This window comes from Pelodiscus sinensis, chromosome 10 (assembly GCF_052426305.1).
Source record: "Pelodiscus sinensis isolate ZL-2025 chromosome 10, ASM5242630v1, whole genome shotgun sequence".
Lineage (NCBI taxonomy): Eukaryota > Metazoa > Chordata > Testudines > Trionychidae > Pelodiscus > Pelodiscus sinensis.
Window position 1 is genome coordinate 7,276,422 of NC_143061.1, and position 17,744 is coordinate 7,294,165.

At 55.0% G+C, this 17,744-nt stretch overlaps 1 protein-coding gene and 1 pseudogene across 3 annotated transcripts; one reads left to right on the forward strand and one right to left on the reverse strand.

Moving 5' to 3' along the window:
- The first annotated feature begins 226 nt into the window (after positions 1-226).
- LOC102457253 (PHD finger protein 13-like) lies at positions 227-11,515 on the forward strand. Of its 3 annotated transcripts, XM_075938115.2 has the most exons (6): positions 227-385; positions 476-519; positions 7,727-7,819; positions 8,053-8,659; positions 9,019-9,066; positions 9,365-11,515. In XM_075938115.2, exons 1-6 carry the CDS (start codon positions 364-366, stop codon positions 9,589-9,591), a joined length of 1,041 nt encoding a protein of 346 aa, XP_075794230.1. In that variant the 5' UTR covers positions 227-363; the 3' UTR covers positions 9,592-11,515. The 3 variants fall into 3 exon arrangements, with proteins under 3 accessions (XP_075794230.1, XP_075794229.1, XP_006138518.3); XM_075938114.2 differs by having other exon boundaries at positions 228-519; XM_006138456.4 differs by lacking the exons at positions 227-385; positions 476-519 and adding an exon at positions 3,688-3,864.
- On the reverse strand, positions 10,598-17,306 carry LOC149523845 (uncharacterized; annotated as a pseudogene).
- Positions 17,307-17,744: the final 438 nt, after the last annotated feature.

Genomic DNA, 17,744 nt, shown 5'->3' on the forward strand with positions numbered 1-17,744 from the left:
CGGCTGGCGGGAGGCCTGAGCTCCAGCCGCGCTGTGCAGCCGGATCTCCCGCCAGGATCCCGGGACGGCGGGGCTGCAGGGAGCAGCGGCTGACCCGGGAGGGGCCGCAGGTCTGCTGCTCAGCTGACGGACGAGTCCAAGTGCCGAGGGGGCGGGGGCGCCGGCGCCTCCCCCGCCCTGTGCCGGCTCCAGGCCCCTCCTCCCCTTTCCCCGCCACCAGGTGGTTCCGCCCCCGCCCCCCGGAGCGGCCGGGCGGGGCTGCGAGGCCAGTGTCGGAGGAGAGGGCTGGAGGGAGCGGGGCCAGCGCGCCCCGAGAGCCCGGCGGTGGCGCCCGCAGCACACGCGGCCCCGCGCTCCAGCGGGATGAGCAGCTACGAGCTCGCAGGTGGGCGGCGGCCGGGCGGAGGGGAGCCGGGCGGGGGCTCGGGGCCGCACCCCCGCGCTCATCGCTTTCCCTTCGCCTCTCCCCTTGCAGGTGCCAGCCCCGTGCCCAGCCCCGGCTCGCCGGGACCCGAGGAGGTGAGGAGGGAGCGCTGGGCTGGGGGGGGCTCCATGTGCGCGGGGGGGGGCCCGGGCGGGCTCTGCCCGGTGAGGCGGAGGTAAGGGGGCCTGCTGGGGCCGGAGGCTGTGGGGGCCGGGGACCTTGTGCTTCGGTTACGGGGGGAGGGTGTGGGCCGGGCTTGGGGGGGGAAGTCGGGTGCGGGCTGTATGCTGAGCTCTGGAGAGGGAGCCTGGGGGGGCCTTGTGTGCCACGCTGTGGAGAGGGGGGTTGGAGCTGTCTGTCGGGCACGGGGGGGGCAGGGTGCCGCCCGCCGGCCAGGGCTGGGGGAGAGCGAAGCGGGGGGGGGGGCAGGGTGCCGCCCGCCGGCCAGGGCTGGGGGAGAGCGAAGCGGGGGGGGGGGGGCAGGGTGCCGCCCGCCGGCCAGGGCTGGGGGAGAGCGAAGCGGGGGGGGGGGGGGGGCAGGGTGCCGCGCGCCGGCCAGGGCTGGGGGAGAGCGAAGCGGGGGGGGGCAGGGTGCCGCGGGCCGGCCAGGGCTGGGGGAGAGCGAAGCGGGGGGGGCAGGGTGCCGCCCGCCGGCCAGGGCTGGGGGAGAGCGAAGCGGGGGGGGGCGGGGGGGGGCAGGGTGCTGCCCGCCAGCCAGGGCTGGGGGAGAGCGAAGCGGGGGGGGGGGCAGGGTGCCGTGGGCCGGCCAGGGCTGGGGGAGAGCGAAGCGGGGGGGGGGGGCAGGGTGCCGTGGGGGCCAGGCGGGGGGGGGCAGGGCTGCGGGGCCAGAGCGGGGGAAGCGAAGGGGGGGGGGCAGGGTGCCGCCCGCCGGCCAGGGCTGGGGGAGAGCGAAGCGGGGGGGGCAGGGTGCCGCGCGCCGCCCAGGGCTGGGGGAGAGGCGGGGGGGGCAGCGGGGGACGGTGCTATGCTCCGGGGAGGGCTGGGGAAGGGGCGAGGGAGCCCGTGTGTCTAGTGGGAGGGCAGGGGCAGTCTGGCTGGGTGTTGGGAACGGGGGAGGCTCTTTGTGTGCTGGGGAGGGGGGGGCCTGCGTGCCAGCCCTGCGGGGGTGATTGGAGTGGCCTGTGCGCTGGGCCGGGTGTTGGGGGACAGGGAAATGCGGGGGCGGGGGCCGCCGTTGTGCTTTGCCGGGCTCCGGGCGCTGCGCTCCGGGCAGGTCTCGAGGAGCGGGAGGGAGTTCTGGAGGGTGAGAGGGGAGTCTGAGGAGTGGGGGGTCGGGAACGTGTGGGGGCGAGACGGGGAGGCTCTGGGGAAAAAACCCGATGGCTCTGTGGGGCTGTGTTTAGGGGGAAGCAGGGGGCGCTGCGTACCGGGGGCTTCGGGGGGAGAGACGGGAGGGGGGTCTGGGGGGCTGTGTGCCGGGGGCTTGGGGGAGAGGCGGGGGGGGCTGTGTGCCGGGGGCTTGGGGGAGAGGCGGGGGGGGGGCTGTGTGCCGGGGGCTTGGGGGAGAGGCGGGGGGGGGGGCTGTGTGCCGGGGGCTTGGGGGAGAGGCGGGGGGGGGGCTGTGTGCCGGGGGTTTGGGGGGGGGGGGGGGGGCTGTGTGCCGGGGGCTTGGGGGAGAGGCGGGGGGGGGGCTGTGTGCCGGGGGCTTGGGGGAGAGGCGGGGGGGGGGGGCTGTGTGCCGGGGGCTTGGGGGAGAGGCGGGGGGGGGGGGCTGTGTGCCGGGGGCTTGGGGGAGAGGCGGGGGGGGGGGCTGTGTGCCGGGGGCTTGGGGGAGAGGCGGGGGGGCTGCGAGGGCGGGTTTGGGGCGCGGGGGGGCGAAGCGGGGGGCTGTCCGGGGGCCGTGGCCCGTGGGAGGGAGCCGGGGGCCTGTCCGCCCCACCCGTACTCGGCTCCCCCGGAGGATCCGGGGCCGGGGCCGCTGCCGCGGCGGGGAGCGAGCCCGTGGGGGGCCGGCTCAGGGCAGGACCGGGAGCGCCGCGCGGGCGCCATCTTGGGCGGGCTCATGTCGGGGAGCGACCCCCCCCCCCCGCCCTTTGGACTTCTCGCCCCATGTGGGGCTCGGGGCGGGGGCGGCGCGGGGGCCGCTCCGAGGAGCAGGGCTTGGAAGGAGCCGAGTTCCGCCGGGCTCCACAGCGGGACCGCTTCCCTGGGCTGCCCCGGCCGCTCGGCCTGGGGCGCCGCTGCCCTCGGGCTTTTCCACTTCTGCCTCTTCCTCAGGGGGTGTCAGCTGGGGGGGGGGGGCTTGGGCTGCGGGGGGATCAGTTGGTCTGGGCTCTGGGGGGGGGGGGGTGGGCTCTGCATGTGTGTGGGGGGGGGGGTGGGCACTGTGCTGCATGTGCGGGGGTGCTGTGGGCTCTGAGGGGGGGTCTGGGCGCTGTGGGCTCTGCATGTGTGGGGGTGCTGTGGGCTCTGAGGGGGGGTCTGGGCAGGGGGGGTCTGGGCGCTGTGGGCTCTGCATGTGTGGGGGTGCTGTGGGCTCTGAGGGGGGGTCTGGGCGCTGTGGGCTCTGCATGTGCGGGGGTGCTGTGGGCTCTGGGGGGGGGTCTGGGCGCTGTGGGCTCTGCATGTGTGGGGGTGCTGTGGGCTCTGAGGGTGGGTCTGGGCGCTGTGGGCTCTGCATGTGCGGGGGTGCTGTGGGCTCTGGGGGGGGGGTCTGGGCGCTGTGGGCTCTGCATGTGCGGGGGTGCTGTGGGCTCTGGGGGGGGGGGGTCTGGGGGGGGTCTGGGCGCTGTGGGCTCTGCATGTGTGGGGGTGCTGTGGGCTCTGAGGGTGGGTCTGGGCGCTGTGGGCTCTGCATGTGCGGGGGTGCTGTGGGCTCTGTGGGGGGGGGGGTCTGGGCGCTGTGGGCTCTGCATGTGCAGGGGTGCTGTGGGCTCTGAGGGGGGGTCTGGGCGCTGTGGGCTCTGCATGTGCGGGGGTGCTGTGGGCTCTGAGGGGGGTCTGGGCGCTGTGGGCTCTGCATGTGCGGGGGTGCTGTGGGCTCTGAGGGGGGGTCTGGGCGCTGTGGGCTCTGCATGTGCGGGGGTGCTGTGGGCTCTGAGGGGGGGTCTGGGCGCTGTGGGCTCTGCATGTGCAGGGGTGCTGTGGGCTCTGAGGGTGGGTCTGGGCGCTGTGGGCTCTGCATGTGCGGGGGTGCTGTGGGCTCTGAGGGGGGGTCTGGGCGCTGTGGGCTCTGCATGTGTGGGGGTGCTGTGGGCTCTGAGGGGGGTCTGGGGCGCTGTGGGTGCTACATTGGGGGGGCTGGGCACTATGCAGGGGGCAGGTGGTGTTTTGAAGGTGTTTATGGCTCTTGCATCTGGCAGAGGTTGAGAACATAAGAAGGGCCATATTGGGTCAGACCAAAGGTCCATCTAGCCCAGGATCCTGTCTTCTGACCGTGGCCAATGCCAGGTGCCTCAGAGGGCATGAAAACAGAACAGGTTATCCTCAAATGATCAATGCCCTTGCCCATTCCCAGCTTCTTACAAACAGAGGCTAGAAACGCCATCCTGGCTAATAGCCATTGATGGACCTATCCTCATCACCAGGCTAGTTTTCTGTAGCACTGTGCATGTTGTGGGGTGAGCTGTTTGCACTTCCCTTGAGGCCAGTAACTTAAACAGGAGTGAGGGGTTTACCCTGGGATGTGTTTTCCAAACCTTCCACCTATGCTTGGCTCCTCCCACTCACTGTAACAACAAAGGCCTCTCCAGGGGCCCCTCCCTTCTCCTGGGAGTGATTGTCCTTTAGCCCTTGGGAAAGAGGGGCCATTGGGTAGAGTCATCCCTCTGGTTGGGATGTGACCAGGCCCCGGGATGTGGAAATCCCAGGCTTCCCTCAATGTTTATCACAAACTGCACCTGGCCAGGCAGGTCCCTTCCCCTTCTGTGTGTGAATTGATGCTGCCAGCTGTGCTCTTTGGGTGGTGTCCTTCCCAGTTGAGAGGGTGGGGAGTTATCGTTTCTGATGTTAGATGCCAGCAGGGTGAAGGTCCCCTCTGTATCAGAGGCAGCAGCACAGGGGGGAGTCAGGAGCCATGCTCAGGGAAAGCTGCCTCCCCATGAGCACCAGCTTCTCGTAGCCACCTCTTCCATCCCTTCCCTGTGCTGGGGGGGAGGGGGGGAGACAGGATGCCGGAGCAGCCTCTGTCCTCAGCAGGCCTGGGCTCACTGTGGAAAGATGTTGCAGCTGCCCTGTGCTACTGTCTCTGATACAAAGGCAGCAGCACAGGGTGGCAGGGGGCTCTCCAGGAGTGGGTCCAGGAGTGCACTGGCTGCTGGCTCTGCCCCTGGGACTATCTAATAATTGTGTAACCACTAAGATTTGGTGCAGTTACACAATTATTATACAATATCTGACATCCCTAGCATTGACTCAGATTCACAACCATGAATTCTTGCTGCCCTTGGGTGGCTGGCATGGACTGCCTGGCTGGGGTAGATGGCAGCACTGTGCCCATCTGGCCTATCCCCTGTCATTCAGATAAGTTCCCCCCCTGCTGGCTGGGTTGGGCTGGGCTGGGCTTGGCTTCAGTGTTTTTACATCCCTTTGTCTTGAATGATGTGGGTGCAAGAGACTGCTCTCTGTAGGACTCTGAATTTCCTTAATAGGCAACTTGATTGTCTTGAGAGGAAACTTTCCCCAGTGTGCCTCTGCCATTTGGGCTTTGCCATTCTGATTGCCCTAGGTAGAGCTGTAGACTCTAGGGATCCATCCTGCCCTGACTCCCTGAGTCCAATGCTCAAGACTGTCTGAATTCTCCTTTGTTAATTGTGTAGAGGCCTGTCATCCTTCCCGTTGGATCTCACAGCAGAATTTCCTTAAGATATTGGATATGGTCCCTGCCACAAACACTCCAGTCCTGTAACTACAAATATAGGGAGCTCATTTCTGAGGGCTCTTCTGCAACTTCAGGGGCTCACCCTATTTAAAAACTAGGGATGTTAAAATGCATTTAATTACGTAAATATATATCCACTGAAATTTTCAGCCAATACATATTTACACCTTGGGGGGTGGGTAGGTGGGAGCTGGCTCTCTGCAAGCACCAGTTCCCATTCTTTCCCCACACCTGCTGCCTCTATCAGTGTACTGACTTCCACCTGCCCTCCATCTCCTGTGCTACTGTGTAAAGCAGCTCTGTGGAAGCCTGCATGTGTGGGGAACTGGCTTAATTACCCATTCCCTGTGCATATCAGCTCCTACTTGCTCCCCTGCACTGCTGCCTCTCTGGCTACGTCTACACTACATGCTTCTTGCGCAAGAAGCCTTTTGCACAAGAGTTTTTGCACAAAAACTTCTTGCGCAGAGCACGTCCACACCTCAAAACACATCGCAAAGGTGATGTGCTTTTGTGCAATAGAGCATCCACACAAAGAAAGAGCACCTGTGCTTTTTCCCATAGGGGTTTCTTGTGCAGAAACCCCTCTGGAGCACCCACACTTGTGTTCTTGTGCCATAGCTGTAGTGCTAAAAGCAGTTATGCCTCAGAAAAGGAGGTTTACCTACAGTGGAAAAAGCTGTTCAACTGCCCATTTAATTGTGCAAGAGCTCATTTGAGGTGTGGACGCTCCGCAGGTTTTTGCGCAAAAACCTTGTAGTATAGACATAGCCTCTATTGTCTCTGATAAAGAGGTGGTGGTGGGGAGATGCACATGTATTTAAGCCTGGGCTTATCGGTTAATCATGTAAATGACTACATGCTAACATCCCTATTTAAAAACCTTTTAGAAGCTCAGTATTCAAATATTTTTGTGTTAGATTTCTTTTCCATACATTGTGTGCATGCAGATTTGATGTGGTGGGGTACCTGCCTGGGCTTTGGCTGCAGGTTCTGGGCATATCTTTGAAGGGGAACAGCTAGGCAGGTTGAATGTGTGGGTTGGTTTGGGGAAAAGAAAGGTCACCCAGGTGTGCTGAACACGGCAGCCTTCTGTGGTGGTATTCAGGCAGTCTGGGACTTTGTATGTGGGTTGGTTGTGGGGAATGTTGCTTAGGCATTCTAGGCCTGTATGTGGTGGACATGTAATGGAGTTACTTGGTGGCTAGTATAGCAAACACAGTCCTTTGACTGCCACAGTCTTATCTTGTAGTATAAGATTTGGTTCCTGGCAGCTTGGCCTTTAATTACAGTTTTTAGTCACAAGTTTTCTCCCAGACAAGAAGTCTGAGGCTGGAGACTCTAATCCAGTGGTTCTCAAACCACTAGTGGTCCGTGGCCACCTCCCAGGTGGTCCGCAGCTGAAGGTCAGCCCCTCCTTCCCCCTGCAGTAGCAAGTCCATGTTGGCTCTCCAGGCTCACTCACCCTCCCTCCCCTGCCGTTGGAACGCCAGTGTTAGCTTCCTGCTGTGGGGAAGAAGCGCTTCTTCCCCTCCTCCTCCCCCTTTTGGGGGAACAGCGGCACGCTGCTTGGAGGCTTTCCACTGCTTCTGTTGGCCAGAACCTGGCCAGTGGGAGCAGCAGAAGGCAGTGCCTGGGACTTGCACGGGGTGCAAAGGTTAGTAAGTGTTCCCCTCATGCTCAATATCCATGCACACACCGAAACCCCACACCCGCTGCCTGCTCCTGCACCCTCCTTCCTGGCTACACGTTGCACCTTTCCTTGTTCTTGTCCCCTCTCTTTTCCCCCGACACGCTACCTCCCATCCAGACCTTGCACCCTCACCCCCTCCTGCACCCTCATTCCTCTTGCTGGTAGTCCTTTCCTATACATTAAACCCCTCATTTTTTCCCAACCCCAGAGCTTAGTGGATTTTATGGACCTCCCTAACTCTGGAACCCCAGAAGAGTTAATCTGGCCTATAGGAAGCCCTGAACCTCAGTCCTCCCTCTCCCTTCCCCGGTGGTGGGGCTGGAGCGCTAGAGGAGTGAAGTGTTTCAGTTGGGGATTTTTGGAGGTTTGGGGGTGTGTTTTTTGGCTTACCACTTGTGTGGTGGTCCCCAACTGACTTTTCTGTGCATCAGTGACCCCGATCCAAAAGGTTCCCCACCCCTGCCATAAGTAAAGAAAATATGGGAACTTTTTGTGTTGTACATAAATATTTTACTTTATTTAAAATGAAGTTTGATAAACTAACATGAGAGAGTTAAAGCATTGAATCTGTTTAATAATTTAAATTAATATTTCCTTTCTTACTGGTTAAATTAAACTGTTCTCCCTAGCTGCCACACTAGTGTAATTATGTAATTAACAGTGAGTTTCCTTTAGCAACTGGTGGTCCATGGAAAGGTTTCCATTGGGCCATGGGCCAAAAAGTTTGAGAACCACTGCTCTCTAATCAATAAAATGTCATTCTTTGCAGCCACCACAGAAAAGACAAAGAACAGTGGAAGACTTCAACCAGTTCTGCACGTTCGTGCTAGCCTACGCTGGCTACATCCCCTACCCCGAGGAGGTAAAACTGATTGGTGTGTGTGCATGTGCCATTGTTAGATGTTGTATGAGGGGGCCCATGTGCTGAGACACAGATCTGGTACCTACTGTTTTTTGGCAGTGAGGCTTGGGGGACTTTCTGCTGTCATTTGTCCTGCTCCCGTCATCTTCCCTCCCCCAAGCACTCTAAGAACACCAAATCTGTGGTGTGGTTTTGTGCAAGTCCTATGTGCTTTCTCTTTGTCCTTATTGTAGAATGAACCCTGGACTCTTGGAGGCAGCATGAGTCCTCAAAACAGCACAGGAAGCACTCAGGACAGTGACAGCTGGGCCTCATCCCATTCCTCTGACTCCCAAGTACTGCCAGATGAGGGTAGAAGCAGGAACACCAAGTACAAAGGGGGTAACCTACACCTCAACTGCCCTGACTTCCCCAGCAGTTTATATGCAGCCCGCCCTCAGCAAACCAAGAAGAAGAAACTGTCAGCGAAGAAGCTTATCTTGGATCAAGAGATGGAACAGAAGGTGACACTGGCTGGCATGAAGAATTTGGGTGATGTTCAACAGCAAATGAGAGAGTTGGCTGTGCTAGAGGAGCAGGCACCTTATGTAAGAGGAGAACGTCAGGAGTCCTTGGTTATCCCAGCTGGTGAGCTCCGCCCCAAATCCCTCCTGGAGGAGTTCATGAAGGAAGAAAAGGATTGGACACATGGGGCGCAGGAGAGTGAGGTGCCAGTAGGAAGCTATTTTCAACCCAAGGAGCAAGAATCGAGCCATGAGGAGAGTAGGAGCTCCAGCTGTCAGAATACCTTGGATCAAAGCAAAGAGGAGGCTACAAGCTGTTTCAGCTCCCAGCTCAGTGGTAAGTTCCAAGCTAGTTTGTCTGGCTAGTGTGGAGGGAACTGTAGTAGAAGTGGGGCAGGTGTCCCTGGCCCGGACGGTGATTGTGTCAGGGTTCTTACTGTAAAGCTGCATTGTGTTCCAATGCTCAGCACCTTGCTCTCTTCTCATTGGAGGAACTGTAGGCTCACAGACTTTGTGAGGAGCCCATTGTTCCTGGAGTCCTAGCCTCACCCAACACAAGGTGAAATGGGGAAACTGAAAAGAATAGTCAGGGCCTGTCAGAGTTCTTCTTTCCTCTGGTGTCAACAGTGCTGGAGATGACTCATTTTTCAATTTGGGAGATTCTCATACTAATCATTTGACCGTTTGCTTTTGCAGCTTCACCTGTGGAATTCATGGTGGCACCTCCAAACACCAAAGCAGAAGGTGAGTGGGACCCTGTGTGTGTGGAACTGGTAGCCTCTCTAGCATGTCTTGCTTTGCTGCTGGGCTTCTTCCTTTGATGGGTGACAGTCAGTGGGGAATTCAGGCTGGTGTAGGATGGGCAAGAGTTTCCTTTGGAGCTGATCACTAATCTTCTGGGGAGAGGGGTCAGTGTTGAGCCCTAAAATGTCTTCACACCTCCAAGATGATGTATACTGCCTTTCCCAGTCTGCGTGATCTTATGCTATAAGCTGGGCTTGTCTGACATTTTCTGATGGAGGTGTCTCTCTCCCCTCTCCAGAGGATGATGCTTGGGACTTGATCACCTGCTTCTGCCTGAAGCCATTTGCAGGGAGACCCATGATAGAGTGTAATGAATGCACCACCTGGATCCATCTCTCCTGTGCCAAGATTCGCAAATCCAATGTGCCTGAGGTCTTCATCTGCCAGAGATGCCGTGACGCCAAACAGGAGATCCGCCGCTCAAACCGAGCCAGGACAGTGCCCCGCAAACGGTTCTGTGACTGATGCCCTCTCTGAGATGGTGACTGTGGGCAGGGGCCCTTTGTTCTAAGACTGTAGCCCCAGTTGGCTAGACAATCGATGCACAGTGACTATAGAAGGCCTGTGGCACTGGAAAGTGGGAGCTTTTGTGCTGGACATGTCCCCTGTACTTCCAGCTCCAGGAAGCTGGCACATTGAGAGACACTCCAGGAAGAATAATCTTCCTCTCATGGGGATCATGTAAACTATGCAGTTGGGATATCAGTTTCACCAGTGCAGCAGTGTCTAGCAGGGAGGTGTGTTTCTCAATGGAATCCAAGTGCAGTAGGTCAGCCGAAACCTTCCTGTTGTCACAAACTAGGCTTCAGTGCCTTTCCCCTCAGGCAATCCAGGAGAGCCTAGTTCAAGTAGTTTCCCTCTGGTAGGATGGCTGCTTAGGCTTATCCCAAGTGTGGTTGTTATCCCACTGGTGCCCAATTCCTTTCCTGGCCTTGACTTGACCACCCCTTAGTGTGTGTTTAGTACTGGCGAAAGTTATCAAGTAGTTAGCCCCAGAGACCAAAGTCCTCTTTAATCTGGGCTGTCTCTGCTTTGTTGAGAGTGCGAGCTTCCCCCTCTACAAACCAATGCCCTGGAGTGACTACTGCTGGGGAGGCGGGTGGGGGGTGGACAAAAGGGAGTTATCCTCTTCACTGTCATGGCCCATCAGTATAGTGATGTGGACAACTGCCCCAGAGCTTGAGTTGACCACCCTGCCTTCAAACTTGCTTCATGTGGAGTAAGCAAAGAGTAGCCCCTTGATCTGACTGCACTCACTAGCAGTTTTCAGTTACTGTAAATACTAATGAAGTGACTGTAAATAATTTGTAACAGGTGTCTAGAAAATTATAAAACAGTTCTTGCTAAACTATAAACCTCTCTGCTCCAGAACTTCCAGTTGCACTGAATTCTCCTGCGTGAGGGAACTTAAGAGTCATGGCAGGAGACCAAAACAGGTGTTCATTTGTTTGGGGTTTTTTTTGGGGGGGGAGGGGGGTGTAGAATGTCTTCAGAAACTCATGGGAGGGAGAAGACCAGTGAGTTCACAGGCAGCAAAGAATAAGTAAAACCACCTCAGGCAAAAGCAGATCAATCTCATCCCCTTGGAATGGTTCTCAAGCCTTCCCCTGCTCTTGTGCGTTGGGCTGTCTCCCTGGGAGCATTTTGTGAAGGTTCCAGGGATTATGTGAACTAAATCTGGAGAGAACAGAAAGAGAGGCTTTGATGTCTCAGGAGTTCTCTCCAGTGTTAACAGTCTAGGCTCCTCAGTGAAATCTGGGGAATTTCATGTCTCATGCAGACTAGGGGTCTTGTGCCTTGTGCCTCATCCACTATGCAAATTATTGCCCCTTAGATTGGCTATGCCTGTTATGAGCACACTTTTACATTTCTAGACAGAATATTTGGTCTTCTGTCTCCCTCTCTCCCTTCATGGAGGACATAACTGAGCTAGCTGGTCTCTGCTCCACATGCACTAAATATTATAATCCATTTTTTTCTCCACCCACCCCAGACTGAGACCCATGTGCCTTCTGCACTACACATTGCAGATGCTGCTTTCCCCTCTACTAGAGGCACTTGGTTTAATCACATAAACTGCAGATGTTCTGACTCTTATGCTGCATATTGGTACTGAGCTGGGCCTCTGCTTCTTGGGTGGAGGAGGTGGAAGGACCCTAAGATTGCAATTCTTGTACGTTTCCAAACTTGGTGTATTTGTCTGCCACGAGACATCAGCAGTGTCCCTATCTCTGGGGAAGGGTTTGCTCCCTGAATCCCTCTGCTGCAGCAGGAAGCCTATGCCCCTGAAATGCTTTACACTTTTATAGAAATTATGTAAAATAGCTGATTCTTGGCAGTATGGGTGGAGTAATGTGTATATAATAAAGTACTTTTGCCATAACCCTTGGCACGGTTTTGTGGCCTCATCTCTAACCCCACTTGGAACAAGTTTCAGTGAATATTTCCTTTGGATGTACTTTGGGGGGGCGGGGTGGAACAGGCACTAGCCCTGTCCTTTTTACAATGGATTATGGTCTTCCTAGGGAGCTTGGATGCTGTAGAAATAAGTCCAGAGCATAGACAAACGCTTTCTTTACACTTTGCTAAACTGCACTTTTTTAGTTTAGTGCTTGAAACTGAAAATGTGTCCATGGTCCCGCGGGGAGGGGGGGAAGGGGAGGGAAGAGAGAGAGAGAGAGAGAGCTGTCCCAGCACTTTATATAAACCACCTCTGTGGCCAGTAGCTAACGGCTAGGAGCATGGCTCCCCCTGCTGGAGCCTGATTCATACTGGCACTTCACTAACTTTTACTCTGGTGTGAAAAAACACATCCTAAATGCCGCAAGTTAAAGCATTGTAACTAAAACTCAAGTGTAATCCTGGACTTCTACTCCAGTAAGTAACATGAACTCCAGCTCCCTTGCTACAGCAAGTCCAACTACCCTGAACGAACCTTTGTGAAAATGGTCAAACTAATTTCCCCATAGATGGGGCAATGTGCACTATATTCCAGTGCCTGGCTGCAAAAAATTCAAAAGGCAGCTGTTGAGAGAACAGTGAAGTTGTCCATACAGAGACATGAAAGCCATTCAATCCCAGAGCACCAAATGCCAAGAGTATTTGTGCTGTAGCTGACAGTGATTAAATCACTGACTGTTCCTCTTCTTGCATAGGAGACAAAAGCAGATCCTCATGTATCTTACAATATAAATGAGGAAGAGTCCATTCTCAGAAGGCATATTCTAGATCCCATAGCTCTGCTGGCACAGAACCACAGATATTTCATTAAATGTATGGCATCTGGGGAGTCAGAAGTCCCCATAACTTCAATTCTTCGAGTGATTGCTCATGTCCGTTCAAATGAGGTGTGCATGCACGACATGCACGGTATCCTGGAGCATTTTTCCCTAGCGGTACCAGTCGGGCCAGCAGGTTGCCCCCGGGAGTGGTGCTGCTATAGCGGAGCATAAATACCCCTGCCGGAGCTCCCCCTGCCCTGCTCTCCTGCAGTTCCTAGCATGTGGTGGTTGCCTGTTGGCAGTTCTTTTATTGTTTTTCAAGTAGTTATAGTTGTTAGGTACTTAGTTAAGTGTTTGTAGTTCTTATCTCTCCCCTCCAGGCCTGCTCGGCTATAAACCTTGCGCGTCCTGTGCGAAGCCAATGCTTAAGGGAGACCCCCATGACATTTGCCTAAAGTGTCTGGGAGAGTCCCACCTCACAGACTCTTGTAAAATTTGTAGAAGTTTTAAGCAGCATACCAAGCGGGAGAGAGATTCCAACTTAAAACTGCTGCTCATGGAGTCGGCTCTCCAACCGGCACCGTCTCGAGAGGTTGCAGTGTGCAGTGCACCAGCATCAGTGCAGGAAGCACAACCAGGCCCCTCCTGTACCATGGCACCAAAGACGGCGGCACCGAGGCACCGGTAACAGTCCCTGGCTCCGAAGATGGAGGACGACTCTAGGGGGAAGGTCACCTGCTATTTTATTATCCCCAAGCCCAACGGAGAGCTACATCCTATCCTGGACCTCAGAACCCTCAACAAAGCTATAAAAAAGGCAAGGTTCAGGATGGTGACCCTGGCCTCCATTATTGTGGCTCTAGAAGTAGGGGAGTGGTATGCGGCCCTTGACTTAAAGGATGGTTGTTTTCACTTGGCCATATAGCCAAGTCACAGGAGATTTCTCCATTTTGTGGTGGCCCACACCCAGTATCAGTTCACTGTGCTCCCCTTTGGGCTCTCCGAAGCCCCCAGCATCTTTACAAAAAGTATGGCTGCCCTGGTGCGAGGCCTAACGCTGTCCCCACTCTTAACGGCTCAGAATTGCATGAAACTGCTCGGCCACATGGCAGCCTGCACATATGTGGTCCGTTACGCCGGGCTGAGACTTAGACCGCTGCAGGCTTGGCTGGCAGGGTCTTTCAACCAGGCCAGAGCACGGTGGGATACCCTCCTGACGGTGCCTCTGGAGGTAATTGCCTCCCTGCAATAGTGGGTGCAGGAGGACGACGAAGTGTACAAAGGGGTGCCTTTTCAGGTGGAGGTTCTCGTGGTCACACTAAAACAGATGCCTCCGATGAGGGTTGGGGCAAACATTTGGAGTGCCCCAGGACAAGGGTTATGGGCTCCCCACGAAAAGGCGCTGCATATAAACATCAGGGAGTTGGCTGTCAGGAGGGTGTACAAGGTCTGCCTGACCCTTCTCTCAGGGAAATCTGTATCGGTGCTGCTAGACAACACGGGAGCAGTGTTTTATATAAACAAGCAGGGGGGGCTCAGACTTCTCCCCTGTGCCGCAAAGCTGTTCTCCTGTGGGAGTTTTGCATAGCCCACAATATTCAGCTACAGGCAGCGTATGTGCCAGGCTGCAAAAACACACTGGCAGACTCACTGAGCATGTCCTTTAGAGGCCACGAGTGGCGCTTGAAGGATACCACCCTTCTACCTCTCTTCCGGAAGTGGGGGTCATCCCCCGGTGGACCTGTTTACCACAGGCAAATAGGAAGTGTCCCCAATACTACTAGTTCCTGGGCCTAGGGGCAGCATCGACGGGCTGTCTTGGTCGCTCCTCGACCACGGAGCCTACTGTATGCTTTACCCCCGTTCCCTGTTGTTCCCAGGGTTCTAACCAAGATCAGGCTGTCCTGCTAGCCCCGGACTGGCCCAGACAGTTTGGGTACCCCCATGCTATTGGAACTGGTGCGGGACAAGCCATAACCCCTCCCACTAGTTCTGGACTTGATCACGCAAGCCTGGGAAGGGAGTCTCCTCTACATCCAAACATCAAGTCCCTCCACCTGACAGCATGGCTTAGCCATGGCTAGCGCAGCCTGAGCTTGCCTGCTCTGAGGGTGTGCAGGCGGGTCTGCTAGGGAGCAGAAAGCCAGCTACCAGGTTGTCCTATGCCGCTAAGTGGAAGAGGTTCTCCCTGCGGGTGTCCAGGAGGGGCATAGACCCGTCCTCGGCCTGTTCCAGTGGTCCTTGACTATCTTTTTGAGCTGTATCAGGCAGGCCTGTCCACCTCATCTATCGCAGTCCACTTAGCATCTCTGTCCACCTTCCAAATGGAGGTTGGGGGCAGATCATTTTTCACTAACCCTGTGGTTAAGAGGTTCCTCAAGGGGTTAAATAGGTTGTTCCCACATGTGCAGGCACCCCTGCCTCAGTGGGATCTGATCCTGGTGCTTACTAGACTTATGTCTCCCCCATTTGAGCCCTTAGCCATGTGTCCACTTAAGTACCCATCATTTAAGGTGGCATTCATAGAAGCCATTACCTCAGCACACAGGGTGTCAGTGCTTCGGGCTCTGACCATGGATCCACCCTATTTAGTGTGTTCAGCAGATAGAGTCAGATTATTCTCCCACCCTGCATTCCTCCCCAAGGTGGTGGTGTCATTCCACGTAGCCCAGGACATTTATCTGATTTTTTTCCCAAAGCCCCACTGCTCCCCTAAGGAGCAGGCCCTGCATTCTCTCAACACAAAAAGAGCCTTAGCTTCTTATTTAAACAGAACACAGCACTTTCGCAAATCTTTTCAGATGTTTATTTCTTTTGCGGAAAGGATGAAGGGGTTGCCCCTTGTTAGCCCAAAGGCTATCCACTTGGATCTCCTCACGTATCAGGGAGTGTTCCGTATTGGCGCACAAGGAGCCACCCCAGGTCAGGGAGCACTCTACCAGAGTGCAGGCATCCTCTGCGGCTTTTGTGGCACAGGTGCTGATCATTGCTATTTGTACAGCAGCCATGTGGTCCTCAGTCCACATGTTTGTTGCACATTGTGCCATTACCCAGCAAGCCAGAAATAACGCTGCCCTGGGCTCTGTGGTACTCAGTTTAGTTCTGTGCATAGGTCAATAAGGGGAGAAAGTTTATACGTGTGTGGGCAATGTTGCTACATCAGTTGAGTACTTTGCGTTCAATAAAGTTCGATGGTTACGTTACTTATTTACTGGTGACTTGTTTCTCTCAGGAATGTCTCCGATCCCATCTCCTTTGGGTTCAGCTGGGGAGTCACCTCATTTGAATGGACATAGCAATCACTCGAAGAAGAAAAAACAATTACTTACCTGTAACTGTTCAAGCTGTGTTTCTCATGTCCATTCGATTTCCCCCCCACCTCTTTCATCTGAGTCTCCAGCAAGAAGGAACTGGGGGGGGCGGGGCGGGGAGAGAGCAGTGGTATTTATGCTCCGCTATAGTGGTGCCACTCAAGGGGGTGACCTGCCGGCCCGACGGGTACCGCTAGGGAAAAAACACTCCGGGATACTGTGCATGCAGCACACGCACACCTCATGCGAATGGACATGAGCAACACATCTTGAAGAACAACAGTTACAGGTAAGTAACCGTTTTTTCTTCCTTAGCCCAAACTGAGTTGCATCTCCTCCAGGTGGGGAATCTCAGCCTCTGTGTAGAACTGCAACTTGGGCTGTTCTTCCAGAATTCTGCATCAAAGTCTATTGAAGTGATGACTGTATGTTGATGGTATGAAGCAGTGTCAGCCCTCTCAAAGCCTGTTGTTACCATCTGGCACTGAACTTGTGTAGTAGGGATGGTCTCTCTTCAAGGAGTAGGACTCGCCATCCACTTCCAGGCAGAAGGTTTTGTCTTTACAGGCCTCTTTCACTGTCTTGTCTTTGTGCTTGTAGGGACACGACCTCCAGTAGTCCCAGTGGCTTCCCTGTGTCTGCTTCTCTGACAATTCCATCTGGGCTGGCTGCAAGCCACTCCTTCCCTTGGTGAATAAAGAGGCCACACTCCTCCACCTGCACAGCCCTAGCTGTCCTCAACTGAAGCTCCTCATTTGCCTGCACTGCTGCCTTTTTGTTTTGGGGCCCCAGTGCTGCACATTGGAACCGAAGCTCACCATGGCCTTGAGGTAAGACTGGGGCACCTCTGAACTCTTGCCATTGATGGATTTACTGTTTGTAATGCTAGGTGCAACTGAGACTGATGTGGTTTTCCTGCCACTCATACCACTTGCGATTGTCCCTCTGACCCCGGGTTTCTCTTTCCACTTTCACCACATCTTCTTATCAGAAGGGAGGAGAATTTTCTTGTCTTACCCTTGGCCGAGGTATTGGCCCAAGAGCAGCTGGATTGACTCGCTCCCAGTCAGGGGTCCTATAACTGCTGTGGAGCAAAGTTTTCCCCACCACTAGTCACTGAGGGGCTCTTACCTGTCACGCTGTAGCAAGGTGGGGAACCTTTTTTGGGTTGGGGGCCACTGACCCACAAATATCAGTTGAAGGCTGTACACAAGTGAGGAAAAAGCCCTCACTAATGTGGCCTCCAAGATTAAAATCTCAATTAATGGGAAAGACTTTGTTGTGCCTCATTTGAAGCATTGGTTGCCAAAGAAAAAAATCAAGGTAGTTGGCTTTGAGGTAATCCAAATGCCTTTGAATAGAATATGGCCAAGAATGTTCTCAAAGTGCTTTCACCTTTTTTCATAAAGAAATTTGCAATGACTCCATCATTATCAACTTTTACAGTACCATCCAAACTTCGATATGAGGTGATGCTTCAGTGTGGTAGACTTTGCAAAGTTCAGCAGCAAGTAACACTTGTCCTGAGGCAACACAGATTTGAAAAAGTCAAAGATGACATGCCTGCACTTTGAGTGTTCAGTTTGTGCTTTTCTGAGAGTGCTGATGTAGAGCTCTTTCCTTGGCTGTTGACATTGATACAGACCATCCTCACTACAAGTCCAAGATACATTAAAAACCCCAAAGTGGAGAGGTTTTTTCTCCCTGCAGCTGACTTCCATTTGAGCAAATTGGTTTTTTTTGCACGACTTAATAGTAGGGAATGGGAGGATTTATATTCCTAGAAATGTCAACAACTTCAGTGCAGAACGGATGTATACCAGGGCAACTTACAAGGCATCCCCACTATTTCAGCAGCACAGGATACAAAATGTGTGATGGTCATACTTTCTGCTTTTCGCTATGATAATGTTTTCTCAACCATTCTGAGTCTGAAAACTTTTACTTGGACATTTTAAAGTAAGGCTGCTATCAAACTGATTAAGACAAATGTTTAATGAAGGCAAGCAACAGCCTAATGTGAGGATGGCATTAGGCAGCGTGACAAATAGGATCTTTATTGGCATTCGCAGGACCAATACAAACA

Bases quoted from the DNA above. Each gene is read 5' to 3' on its own strand.
- LOC102457253 (XM_075938114.2), top strand. From the start codon at position 364: ATGAGCAGCTACGAGCTCGCAGGTGGGCGGCGGCCGGGCGGAGGGGAG. The intron at 520-7,726 runs GTGAGGAGGGAG...CATTCTTTGCAG, and splicing joins GCTCGCCGGGACCCGAGGAG to CCACCACAGAAAAGACAAAG. The intron at 7,820-8,052 runs GTAAAACTGATT...TCCTTATTGTAG, and splicing joins ACATCCCCTACCCCGAGGAG to AATGAACCCTGGACTCTTGG.